Source organism: Callorhinus ursinus, unplaced genomic scaffold, assembly GCF_003265705.2.
Source record: "Callorhinus ursinus isolate GAN/ISIS: 27379988/994484 unplaced genomic scaffold, GSC_fseal_2.0 scaffold2, whole genome shotgun sequence".
NCBI lineage: Eukaryota > Metazoa > Chordata > Mammalia > Carnivora > Otariidae > Callorhinus > Callorhinus ursinus.
In genome coordinates this window covers 52,283,523-52,297,051 of record NW_027397064.1, presented here as the reverse complement: position 1 = coordinate 52,297,051, position 13,529 = coordinate 52,283,523, and the positions used below count along the sequence as shown (strand labels likewise).

General features: G+C 40.5%; 1 protein-coding gene across 1 annotated transcript in view; it reads right to left on the bottom strand.

Annotated features, from left to right (window-relative positions):
- Positions 1 to 13,529, bottom strand: part of TTN (titin) — a 267,591-nt gene that overhangs the window by 175,510 nt on the left and 78,552 nt on the right. Inside the window, exons 66-88 of the mRNA XM_073881860.1 lie at positions 13,161 to 13,439; positions 12,667 to 12,948; positions 11,125 to 11,403; positions 10,727 to 11,005; positions 9,388 to 9,666; positions 8,958 to 9,245; positions 8,516 to 8,794; positions 8,144 to 8,422; positions 7,757 to 8,035; positions 7,356 to 7,643; positions 6,942 to 7,229; positions 6,124 to 6,405; positions 5,592 to 5,870; positions 5,196 to 5,477; positions 4,771 to 5,049; positions 4,381 to 4,668; positions 3,913 to 4,191; positions 3,539 to 3,817; positions 3,158 to 3,436; positions 2,730 to 3,017; positions 2,302 to 2,589; positions 840 to 1,121; positions 323 to 601 (exon numbers count right to left, since the gene is read on the bottom strand). Of these exons, the coding sequence (XP_073737961.1) occupies positions 323 to 601; positions 840 to 1,121; positions 2,302 to 2,589; positions 2,730 to 3,017; positions 3,158 to 3,436; positions 3,539 to 3,817; positions 3,913 to 4,191; positions 4,381 to 4,668; positions 4,771 to 5,049; positions 5,196 to 5,477; positions 5,592 to 5,870; positions 6,124 to 6,405; positions 6,942 to 7,229; positions 7,356 to 7,643; positions 7,757 to 8,035; positions 8,144 to 8,422; positions 8,516 to 8,794; positions 8,958 to 9,245; positions 9,388 to 9,666; positions 10,727 to 11,005; positions 11,125 to 11,403; positions 12,667 to 12,948; positions 13,161 to 13,439 (6,483 nt within the window). The remainder of the gene's footprint in view (positions 1 to 322; positions 602 to 839; positions 1,122 to 2,301; positions 2,590 to 2,729; positions 3,018 to 3,157; positions 3,437 to 3,538; positions 3,818 to 3,912; positions 4,192 to 4,380; positions 4,669 to 4,770; positions 5,050 to 5,195; positions 5,478 to 5,591; positions 5,871 to 6,123; positions 6,406 to 6,941; positions 7,230 to 7,355; positions 7,644 to 7,756; positions 8,036 to 8,143; positions 8,423 to 8,515; positions 8,795 to 8,957; positions 9,246 to 9,387; positions 9,667 to 10,726; positions 11,006 to 11,124; positions 11,404 to 12,666; positions 12,949 to 13,160; positions 13,440 to 13,529) is intronic.

The following is a 13,529-nucleotide window of genomic DNA, read 5'->3' as shown; positions in this document are numbered from 1 at the left end:
AAGTAAAAGGTATTTTTGTTGAGTGGGAGCAGGGACATATTAGAGTTTATATTAAGCCAAAAGAATCAAATGTCTCGTGCTCTCCAGTTTTTTGAGTTCAATGAAATCCATTGGAAAAACCGTCTAAAATGATATTTGGTAGGATTCAGATGTGGGATGCACACTAAACATCAAAGGATTTAGAAGAGAGAAAAGGGAAAGTAAAAGACACAGCTAGTGATAAAGGACTGGGCAATCACTAAGAAGCCAATAGAACATTAAAATTGGAGGGAAGAAAATAAGAAGGGAAATGGCAGACAGAAAAGAATGAGGCTGCTCTAACCTTTCAGTGTGATAGAACCAATACAAGTGTCACTCCCCACATCATTGGTGGCTTTGCACTGGTATTCCCCCATGTCTGCAGCATCGACATTCAGGATGTGAATACTCGTCAAGAAGTTCTCAGACATGATCTTGTACTTCTTGCCACTTCTAAGTTCTCTCTTATCTTTATGCCAAGAAACTTGAAATGGGGGAGTACCCTGAAGCTCACATTCAAGATGAACATCAGCTCCTTTCAGCGTCTCAATGAGATGAGGCTTTTTGCGGAAAACGGGTGGTTCTACAATTGGAAGGTAATTGAGTTAGAAAAGAAAGGAAAATCAGGATGTATTCTGTAAGCATATAGTTTCAAGTAAGAATCAGTTTTCCATTCCATCACAGACAGAAAACGTCACTTTCAATTTTTGACCGTATCCTTCAAAAATTTTAAGACATTGCTGGAGAGTCAAACAGCGACCTGAGAGGACAGCTAGAGAGGAGTCCAATGTGAAAAACACAAAGGAAGAGTAAGATCTGACCTTTAACTTTTAAGGAAGTGCTGCTGCTTGCACTGCCCGCTGCATTGCGGGCCTCACATGTGTAGTCTCCGCTGTCCTCAACACTGAGGTTGTGCATTTCCATCACTGCCACCGAGTTGAGAAATGACATTCTGAATTTACTGCTCTCTTGAATTTCAGTCTCGTCTTTGTACCATAAAACTTTGATTTCTGGAGACCCTCCTATTTTACATTCATATCTTGTGTATTCATCCTGTTTCACAATTCTTGAGGGTTCTAGCTTCTTAATGAACCTGGGTGGTTCTATGGAACCAAGAGGGAAAACACAAATTAAGGGATGGAAAAGACATGGATAACTCAAGAGGAAGTGAAAAAAGGAATCCCTGTGTTGGAGAGGTCTTTAACTCCGGAAGACATATTTATTTGATGCAGTTCAAGGAAGAATAGTTCATAATTAGTAGTTAAGAATGGTTAAGTTGAATCTAAGTAGAAATTTCTTAAAATAAAATGTGTGTAAGCACCTACACGAAATGTTATTGCAAATGGAAGGGAGGAAAATACATTAATCTATATTGTGTGATCCTCCTCCCAGCAAAAGAATCTTTAGTGCAAGATCAGAAGTGACTGCCCCCACGCTGTTGTCTGCCTTGCATGTATACTCTCCCACGTCACTGTGATCCACTTTGTTGATTACCAAAGAGGCGACATTATTTTTAAATTGCATTTTATATGCAGGAGCTGATCATAGCTTTGTGTGTTCTTTGTACCAAGAAATTCTAATTTCTGGGGTTCCATCAACTTTACATTGTAAAGTCGTGGGTTCTCTGATGGTTGCTTCTACGTGATATCTACAAAACATCACCACAAAAACCCTCAAAAGTTCTCTAATGGGTTAGATCAGTAGCTCACTGAGTTAAGGATTTAATTTATGACAATGGCAGCCATGAACTTGGTATAGGAAGATATGGTTGCCTTCCACCATGTCGGATATTGATGTTCTCCCTGGCCCTCTGGCTTCCTCTATTATTTAAGTCGGGGGCTAGTGGAGGAGGAGAGGTTAGCACAAGCTGACTCTTCTTGAGGGGCTTTTTGGGATCTGCTATCCCCCAGAGCAACAAAATCCATTAATTTACAAACAACTGTGGAAAATAAGTCATTTGAGATCACTTCCTTTTTTTTTGTCTTAAGCTGATTTCTTTCAAACTTGGATTTTCTTGCAATTCTGTGAAAACTTTTGTTCACTATTTTCCTAGTCTCTATCTTTAGCCTTTGAAAATGGACATTCAAGTCCGTTTTATCCATTTCATATTTTTTTAATAAAAAGTGTTAAAACTTGACCCCATTTGGAAGGCCCTAGATCCATTTGACCTCTTTTAATTACTAGACCATGGTCTAAAACATAACTTTGAAGCACACCCTTCCTCCTGTATTTCAAGATATTGAAAACGCAAAAGAGATGTTGCTACTTGACTGGAACAGGTACCTTGTACACCCAGGTGAGCAGAACAAGAGTCTTTTCCAGCGACATTGCTTGCGTAGCAGGTGTATTGCCCGGCATCACCTTTGCTTACTTTGAGGACTGTCAGAGTGGCAGTATTTTCAACCAAAGTCATCTTGTAGTTGCCTCCAGGGCGAATCTCTCGGTTATCTTTGGCCCAAGTGATTTTGATGGGTGCAGTTCCAGTTACATGACATTTAAAAGAACCACTTTCTCCAAGAGCAAGATCTACCGATACAGGCTTTAGATCAAAGAAAGGAGGCACTTCATGCTCTGAAAAGGATGAAGACCAACATGGTGACTTCAGTTTTCATGCTCCCAGCCATGGAGCAGAAACTAAGTGGCACCAGTCCTATGGTGGCCCACCGCAGTGAAGCTTTTATAACGAAGAGGGTAATGTGATGGCTACTCACCTGAGAGAATGAGCTTGGCACTAGACGAAGCAGTTCCAAGAGGATTAGAAGCTGAACAATTATACTGACCGATGTGGCTCTGGTCAGTTTGCAAAATCTGAAGGGTTGCTACGTTATGAACAAAAGATGTTTGCAAATTAGAATCATCTTTCAAAAGCACCCCATCCTTGTACCAAGACACTTGAAGAGGTTCTGAGCCATTGATACGACATTCAAACGCAACTGGGAAACCAAGAGTCTCATGAACATCCTTCAGTTTTCTTGCAAAGGAAGGTGGAAGTTTGCGCTCTGTAAAGAAGTTACAGATAATCCTTATTTACAAGAGAGAACACATCCACGACATATTTCAAGCCATTACAATTTTGATGTTTTTAAGAAAATGGGTCTGTCAGCACACAGCAAGACTTGTTAAACGAAACCATCATCACCTTTGATAACAAGCACGGCTGAAGAAGCGACTGCCCCCACGCTGTTGTCTGCCTTGCATGTATACTCTCCCACGTCACTGTGATCCACTTTGTTGATTACCAAAGAGGCGACATTATTTTTAAATTGCATTTTATATGCAGGAGCTGATCGTAGCTTTGTGTGTTCTTTGTACCAAGAAATTCTAATTTCTGGGGTTCCATCAACTTTACATTGTAAAGTCATGGGTTCTCCGATGGTTGCTTCTACGTGTTGCAGCGGTTCAATGAAATAGGGTGGTTCTAGGGTACAAAGGATGATAACCGATCAATCACGCTAACTTGAAGAGGATGGTTTAAAAGAAGGAAAAGACAGCAACAAAAAGAGCTAACTTGTTAACACACCTAAGACAGATACCAGAGCTTCACAAATATCTTGACCAGCCTCATTTTCTATCAGGCAACTGTACTGTGCATAATCCTCTACAGTGCTCTCCGTAATTTCCAGGATCGTCGATTTTTCTGTCATGGTAATACTGCAATTCTGAGACTGTGAGAGAGGGAACTCATTCTTCATCCAGCTCACCGAGATGGGAGGTGTGCCCGTAAATGTGGCCTCAAGAACTATGGGGCTGCCTGTCTCCACGCTGAAGTCAGCCAGCCTCTTCACAAACGTGGCGGGTTCTGTACGGAGGAAACATGAGGGTGAACTCGGCATCTTCAAAGGAAGACTTGGAAAGGGATTTTAAGAGACACATGAGTCGGAGAACAGAGCAAACCTTTCACAAAGAGATGCGCGGTACAGGAGGCGCTGCCTGCATCATTGGTCACAAGGCAAGAATAGTCTCCGCTCTGCACCGGCTCCACCTCCAGCAACTCCAGTTCGGTCACAAAATCTTCCAGAGAAATGGTGCATGACTCCCCTGACACCAGTTCCCTGCTGCCCTTAAACCACTTGACCTTGAACGGAGGGGAGCCTCTAATGATGCTGGTGAAGATGAGGCTCGTTCCAGGTAAAACTTCCACAGAGTCGGGGATTTGTTCGAAAGAGGGGGGTTCTGGATACCCCAGGGGAGAGAGAGATCAAGAGAAAAAAAGAAATCCAGGTGAGATGGGCTTTTGCTCCTCGAAGAAAAGGGAACTAAGACTGCAAATGAAGACAAGGGAAAGAAACTCCCCGCGAGGCAGGCGCCACGTCCCACGGAAGAGACATAAGGGTGGCAGCGGTCTGCCTCTCGCACACTGACCTTGCACGGTCAGGACTGCCGAGCATTCGTCTGAACCAGCCACGTTGGCAGCCACACATGTGTATATGCCTGTGTCCGAGGGCTCCAATAAGCTCAGGTTCAACGTACAGACATTTTCCGAAAAGCTGGACTGGCATTTTGGCCCGCTAACGAGCTCGTTTCCGTCCTGAAACCAGCCAACTGAAATCGGGGCTGAGCCAGAGACTCGGCACTCCAAAACCAACGAGGCCCCCAAGATGGCGTTCGTGTCTTTCAGCTTGCGGATGAAGGAAGGAGGCACAACTCGATCTGTGTGGAGAAGGGTAGTTTTCCATTTAAAGAGAAGCTTTCTTTTCTTTTTTCTTTTTTCCAGGAAAAATGACAGATTCATAAAGACCTCACACTACTCACCCGACACATGGACAGATACAGAGCAGGTACTTTTACCAACACTGTTTTTCACTTCAAAGCTATATAACCCCTTGTCGCTCATCTCTGCACAAGGGATTTTAATGGAAGCCACTTTGTTGATGAATGTAATGTGATGTTTGCTGTCTGCAGATAATTCTCTCCCATCTTTGAACCACTTGACTGAAAGTTCTGGTGTTCCAGCCACTACACACTCTAATGCAAAAGGATTTCCAGTAGTGACAGTCATGGGTTCTGGCTTCTCTACGATTCTGGCTGGTTCTAAAAGAAGAAGTATATTGCATTGAAAATAAAGTCACCTTCCAAACTGAGAGTGTGAGCAATATATAATGGGGTAAGAATAGTATTTGCAGATGATGATCATGGGTCAATTTGATTTTTTTCTCAGGTTGTACTTTGTTACTAACCTACTACAGTCAAGACTGCTGAACATTCTCTCATCCCGGCGTCATTTTTGATTTGGCACACATATTTTCCAGAATCAGAGGCTTCAGGGCTCCCAAGCTGGAGGGTTGCGACATTATTGATGAATGAAATCCTAGTGTTTTCACTCTCTCTGATGACATCACCTCTATCTTTCAGCCAGACAACAGAAATTGGCTGGAAGCCTTCCACTATAGCCCGTAACTCAACAGCATCCCCAACAAGGGTTGAGGTGTCGCTTAGCTTTTTCACAAATCGTGGGGGTTCTAATGAAAGAAATTTGTGGTTAGAGGAAAAAAAGAATCACAGCCACATAAGTTATTAGTTAAGCAAGAAAAGATGAAAGGAAGAGACATAGATTTGTGCCCACGTATACAAACCTTTGAACTTGACAGTGCAAACACACGTGTCACTTCCCACCTCATTAGTAGCTTTGCAGTGATATTCTCCTACATCGGAGGCTTCAAGATTAAGGATATGAAGACTTGTATCAACATTTTTTGAAGTGATTTTAAATTTCTTGCTGCTTCGAACTTGCTTTCGATCTTTAACCCACACCACTTCAAATGGGGGGGTTCCCGAAATTTCACATTGGAAGATAACATCAGAACCTTTAAGAGCTCCTATTGGGGAAGGCTTCTGGGTGAAAACAGGAGGTGCTACCAGAAAAAAAGGAGATAAATGATGAGAACATTTGCTCACTAAAAAGGATAGATAATGTTTTAGAATCCAGAATTATTAAGAATGATTGGTGTAACAATATGACAGTATGCTAACGCAAGAAATAACAATTCACAAAAACTAGTTTAAGAATTGCAAGCAAATCCCCATAGTGAGCCTTTTTATTTTGGAGCTCATAACATTGCTGAGAAAGAATCCAATCAGAGGAGAAGGAAGCTTAGTGTTTCTAACCTTTAATGGTCAGGGCTGTGCTGCAGCTGGCCTCACCAACACCATTATGAGCTTCACAGATATAGTCCCCACTGTCCTCAGTGCTGCCTTCATTGATAGTAAGCAGTGCCACAGAATTAACAAATGACATGTTGTATTTCCAACTTTCATGAAGTTCACTGTCATTTCGGAACCACACAACTTTGATTTCTGGGGAACCACTTATTTTGCATTCCAGTTGGATGGATTCTCCCTGCTTTGCAACTTTAGAAGCTTCTAGTTTCTTAACAAACTTGGGAGGTTCTAGTAAATCAAAGGAAAAAACAGCTTGGTTTGTAGTTGAAGATCCCATAAATACATATTTAAACTGGTTAATTAAGAATATATTTTCTGACAATTTTATGGTAAAATGTTATGTTTTTCTATTAAATAAGCTTTTAATAGAGAATTTAATTGTTAAGTTTATTTTTGTAGTTTGGATATAGAAGCTAAAACATATAAGTTAATGTATTATAGAGATATTTGATCAAAATTTAGTAAAGATAAATCAGAATGCCATATAACAGAAAATAAATTATGAGACTGAATAGTTGAAACAATACTTAACAAATTTCAGTTAGACAACACTATCTGATAGGATCACACTTAGAGTCAACACTAATTTAAAGAACAATATAAAGACAAAACAGAACTTTGATTAATGTTTTCAACACTAATATACAAATTCTAACATGACCCAGTTAGTTTATCCCAAACACTTAAAAACTAAAGAAATTTTTAGAAGACCATTACACAAATGTGGGAAAGAACAGATATTGGTAGATGCCACATAATTATACCTTTTACACTGAGTTGAGCTGAGCACACGTCTTTGCCAACATCATTGGTTGCTTGGCAAGTATATTGACCAGAGTCTCCTTTGCCTACTTTAAGAATTCTCAGATGGGGAGTGTTTCCCACACATGTGATGGTATAATTTCCTCCAGGACGTATCTCCTTGTTATCTTTTGACCAAGTGATTCGCATTGGTTGAGCACCAGTAACATGACACTCAAAGTCAGCACTTTCCCCAGCAATGACATCTATAGATACAGGCTTGATGTCAAAGAAGGGAGATTTCTTAGGTTCTGGAAAGTGAAAAGAAAAGGCAATGGGTGTTTTCTTTTACTTTTTCCACTGGCCATTTCTATACTGACAATGAATAAGAAGTCATGGTTTGGTTTGCAAAGGGAAAGATTAACATGGGAACAAACCTCTTGCTGTCAGTCTAGCACTAGAAGATGCTGTTCCAAGTGGGTTGGAAGCTGAGCAGGAGTACTGGCCAGAGTGACTCAAGTCAGTTTGCAAAATTTTTAAAGTTGCCACATTATCTACAAATGATGTCTGTAGATTTTCGTCATCTCGTAAAAGTACCCCATCTCTATACCAGCACACTTGGATGGGTGCGGAGCCATTTAATCGACAAGTGAGTGTAACTGGCAACCCAACAGTCTGTTCAATGTCTTTCAGTTGTCTTGCAAAGGAAGGTGGAAGTTGGCGCTCTGTAGGAAGACAAGTGATACTTGAGCCATCAGTAGATGAAATGAAACTTTCTCCACAAAGATAAAAGAATTAAGATAAAAAAATTTCTTAATTTCTAAATTCATGTCATCACCTTGAATTCTGAAGACAGTCTTAGAAAAAGCAGTTCCTATACTATTTTCTGCTTTACATGTGTACTCTCCACTGTCATTAATATTCACTTTATTAAAAACAAGTGTGGCCACATTGTTTGTAAAATAGGTCCTGTATTCAGGAGTTGGCCGTAACTTGGTGTCTCCTTTGTACCAAGACACTGTAATTTCTGGTGTCCCAGCAACTTGGCACTGTAAAGAAACTGAATCTCCAACGGATGCCTCCAGAGGCTCTAGTTCCATAACAAAATAAGGTGGTTCTAAAGAAGAAAGGATCACAATTAGCAACTGGAATTACAGAACACCAAACAAAGCATGCTTTGTGTTACATGAATGCCAATCAATGAGAGAATAATAAGATAACATACCTAATGTAGATACCAGAGCTTGGCAAACATCCCTCCCTGCTTCATTGTCAATTTCGCAGGAGTACTGTCCTGCATCTCTTTTTGTGCTTTTTAGAATTTCTAGGATGCAAGTTTTCTCTGTGGTGACTATGCTGCATCTCTCAGATGGAGTTATGGTAAAACCATCCTTTTTCCAGGTAACTGAAATCGGAAGTGTTCCAGTGTAGGTGCCCTCCAGAATTATGGACTTCCCTGGTTCCACAGAGTGATCACTTAATTTCTTCACAAAGGTAGCCGGTTCTGGTGAGTGACAAAGCATAGCAATTAAACACAGTAAGAACACAAAGATGTCAGTGTAGAGAAAATAGGAAGGGCAAATGCACTTGAGCAAACCTTTCACAAAGAGATGAGTCGTGCAGGATGTTTGGCCAGCATTGTTAGAAACCACACAAGTGTATTCCCCACTCTGAGAGATGTCAACATTAAATAATTCCAGTTCTGCCACAGTGTCTTCAAAATAGATGTTGCACCGGTCTCCTCTCACGAGTTCTCTGGCACCTCTGAACCAGCTGACCTTGAAGGGAGGGGTCCCTTGAATAACGCTTGTGAAAGTGACATTTTTGCCCGGTAGGATTTCCAAAGGTTCAGGTTCCTTCACGAAAGAGGGTGGTTCTACATAGACATGGAGAACATGGAAAAGAGCCTGTAAGCTTCTCATTTAGTTGCAACTTTGAATGACACATGAAGAGCCCTTTTGAATATGTGTCAAATAGGTGTCTGGATGTGCACTCAAAGGGGAATTTGCAAGAAATGGTTTGCGTCTTATAACACTGACCTTGTACAGCCAACACTGCACGACATTCATCAGAGCCAGCGGCATTAGCAGCCACGCATGTGTAATTGCCCATGTCTGAGGAGTCCAGAGAATTCAGCTGCAATGTGCAGACATTATCTGAAAATGTGGTTTGGTACTTTGCTCCGCTGACAATCTTAGTTTTCTCATGAAACCAGGCAACAGAGATGGGTGATGATCCAACTACTTTGCACTCCAAGATGCAAGAAGTACCCAGCACCCCAACAGTATCTCTCAGTCTTCGGATAAAAGAGGGAGGGACCATTCGGTCTGTGTGAGGAAAGGCAAGAGATATCATCATGATTTGAAAGAGTAGAAGACCCGTGAGAGAAGGAAGCTGATGGAGGCATTAGCATAAGCAATGGCGGTGGGGCAGTGGTGGGGGGGACGGGCAGGATAGAGCAGAACTGACCTGAAACATCAATTACAGCTGTGCAGCTGCTTTTTCCAACGTTGTTTTGAACCTGGAAGGTGTATGTGCCTGCGTCTTGCCTTTCAACAGAGAGTATCTTTAAGGAAGAGATTTTGTTGTAGAAGCTAAATTTGTGTTTTTGGCTGCTGGTCAACAGCTTTCCGTCCTTGTACCATTCTACTGAGAGTTCGGGAGTGCCGGCCACCTTACACTCCAGAGTGCATGTTTCTCCCACAGTCACGGTCATTGATCCTGCTTTCTCAACAATGACTGCAGGCTCTGAAATAAAATGTGATAGCCATCTGTCAAAGTCCGTTATCTCTACCATGCCTCTACTCTCAGATTCACCGAGATTGCTTCTTCCCATGGTGTGATTGTGTTAGGGCTCTCTCCCTAGAGAGGATGATTCCATAATTGCACACTATTGTGGAATTCTGGGTTATTATTAAGAAATATGTTGGTGCACTAGTTGACTTCCAAAACAATTCCGACAATGTACATTAGACAGTGTGTACTGATTTGCTCTTGACCCCCTCTAGAGCAAAGGAGTCACATTATGATGAATTACTTGATATGTTTGCTTTATTTTAAGGTGCTAAAGCCAGTGGTTTTCAAAGCTGTTATCCAAACAATTGCTAAATTAAAATGTCCAAAGATGCAAGTGCAAGTCATCTTTCCTATCTAACTTTGATCTTGGGAGTTCTTGTCAGCATTAACAGCTAGTACTTTGGAAACAAAATTTCCTTGTTGCATATGCTGGCTTCCAATAGTTTTCATGCTTAAACAAAAGAGAGTCATGATTATATCAACTAATCCATCAAGAAAAATAGTAAGTAAACAATGAAACAGATGGCTAATTTTTGTTAAGATCACAGACACAGGAATGAGTTTGAGAGATCAATTAGGGGGAAAAAAAGATCGATTAGGTCCTTTCTCCTAAACCTTTCTTTTCTTTCATTTTGTTCTTAAAGATTTTATTTTATTTTATTTATTTATTTATTTATTTATTTATTTATTTATTTATTTATTTAAGAGAGAGAGAGAGAGAGAAAGAGTGAGAGGTGGAACAGGGAGACAGATAGAGGGAGGAGAAGCAGACTCCCCACTGAGCAGAGAGCCCAGCATGGGGCTCGATCCCAGGACCCTGGGATCATGACCTGAGCCGAAGGTGGGTGCTTAACTGACTGAGTCACCCAGGCACCCCTCTCCTAAACCTTTCAAACAGGTAAGAATTAATATCCTTCTAGAAGAAATTCAGAATAAGAGATTCTACCAGTGACTCATCTCGGTGTTTGGCATCACTTTCTATCAGGGGACCATAGTACTATATTGTACCAACCTAAAACAGTCAGTGTGGCCATGTTCTCCCTCATTCCACCATCATTCTTGATCTGGCAGATATACTTCCCAGCATTAGCTGGTTCTGCTTTTGCAAACTGCAGAGTTGCAACATTTTCTACAAATGTAATTCTGATGTTTTCACTTTCTCTGATCACTTCTTTCTCTTTAAGCCACTGGACAGAAATAGGCTGGGCTCCTTCTATGGATGCTTGTAACTCAGCAGGCTCGCCAGCTACAATGGTGAGGCTGTTCAGTTTGGAGACAAATCTTGGTGGTTCTGAACAAGGAAAGATGGGTGGAGATTGTTGAAAACATTGTCCAGATAATGGAAGAGAGAGAGAAAAAATAAGTTTTGCACATTCCTGCCATTTCATATTTTGCAGGAAATATGCTTACCTTTTAATTTTACAGTACAAATGCAAGTATCACTTCCGACTTCATTCTGTGCTTTGCAGTAGTATTCCCCAATGTCTGAAGCTTCAACATTGAGAATGTGAATACTTGCATGGAAGTTTTTGGAGGCAATCTTGTATTTCTTGCTACTTCGGAGCTGCCGCTTGTCTTTGTACCAGATCACCTCAAATGGTGGTGTTCCCGAAAGTTCACACTCAAGACTAACTTCAGTATTTTTAAGGGTTTCTACTATAGGAGGGAAGCTGCTAAAAACAGGTGGTTCTGTAAAAAACAAGAATTTCTAATGAATTGGGCTATTTAATTTCACAGAATGTATTTCTCTGTTTTTAAGTTGGAAGAAAGAATCAAGATACTATAATGGGGAAACAGTGTCCAGAACTATCACTTTAGTGTTGAGGAATGACTGCTTTGGAGAAGCCATTAGCCTTTACAAAATCACTCCGCTTCCTTGGCAGAGAGCCCAGACAAGACCCCTAGGTGTCCTTACTGAGGAATTCAACCTTGTATCTACATTACCTTACTAATTTATCTTGGACCATAAGGACTGATGCAAAAATTGTAAATGGAAACCAAACCCAAGTACATTAATTAAGATGATTTGCATGAGGTTTAGGATCTTGACTTCAGGGATGAAATTTTTTTGTATATGCTCTATAACCGAGATACTTGGAAGCCATTATGACACCTGTGATCTAAGCCATCCACGTCAACAAATGTTATTAAAATAATGGCTTCACACCATGACAAACTTGGACTTTCTGATAAAAATACTGGAAAATGGCCACAGAAAATACTGGTATTAATTGCACCAAGGTATAGTCATATAATTAAAAAAAAAAACAGGAACCAATTCTTGAGAGAGAAAATATATATATATATATATATATAATTGTCCTGTATTTTATATAAATATATATTTTAAGTAGGCTCCACACTCAGAGTGGAGCCTAATGTGGGGCTTGAACTCACAATCCTGAGATCAAGACCTGAAATCAAGAGTTGGACACTTAACTGACCGAGCCACCGAGGCACACCTATAATTGTCCTGTTTTAAATGTGAGGTTAAAACCTGTATTGCTTGCATCTTATATATATGTGGTCAATATTCTGTTATTAATGCTAAAGATTATAGTGAGGATGATGATATATTCATAAGTTGACTGAAAACAAAAAGACAAAAATAGATTTTAAAATGCCTACTTTTCCTTTCCTTTCCTTACTTTTTTTTTGTTTGTTTGTTTTGTTATGTTTGTGAAACATCGAATTTAAACTGCCTGGCCAATGAGTTGAGGTGATCAGAATGATGACATTGGAATAACAAGAAAAATATCCCAGAATGATTGGCTACATGTAAGCAAATCTTAAGAAAGAACAACCAAAAAGGGAAATAATACTAGTTTGGGGAAATATTCTATGATCTCAAATGGAAGCTAAAATGACAGTAAAAGAATAAAGAGCTAGGATACCCCAGGGGGGAAGAAGGTGGGTTTCAGGTAATGAGGAACAGAAGAAAGAGACTTCTACCTTTTACGATAACCTTGGTACTGCAGCTTGTGCTGCCGGCAGGATTCTGAGCCTCGCAAATGAAATCCCCACTGTCCTCAGTGCCGAGATTGTTCATCTGTATGACGGCCACTGAGTCAATGAAAGTCATTCTGTATTTATCACTGGCTTGGAGTTTGTGTTCATTTCTGTACCACACAACTCTGATTTCTGGGGATCCAGTTATCTTGCATTCAAGTCGTGCAGAGTCACCTGCTCTCACTATTTTGGATGCTTCTAATTTCTTTACAAACTTTGGTGGTTCTAGAGAGTGAAAGAAAGAGGAGATTATGAGGGAACAGATATAAATAACAAACGCTAAATTAGGTAGTATGCAGGAAAGAGGAAAAGATGAACAATGCCTGGCAAATACAGTGTACTGTTAGAGAGAAGTGAACTTTCTTGATTGGGTAGATGCATTGTACAGAAGGGAGCCACAGGTCAGACAGAAACGTGAAACAATCAAACGTGCACACCTGTCACAAGCAACATTGTAGTACAAGAGTCGCTACCAACGTCATTGGTAACTTGGCAAGTGTATTGTCCCGTCTTGGAAGCATCCACTGAATAGAGATTTAAGAAGCTTGTTGACCCTTCCAAGCCAATGAAACATTTAGGTCCAGAGACAAGTTCCACATCATCTTTAAACCACTTTATTTTAAATGGCGGTGTTCCTTTCAGTACTGCTTTAAATTCTACTGTAGAATCTGGTATGGCTTGTTGTCGCTCAGGTTTCACCAGGAAGCTTGGTGGTTCTATAGACATTAAGAGAAATATACTTAATTAGATTTCTTGTAGTTAAACTGTTTTGACAGTCTTACGGATGTGTAAGCAATCATTTCTGA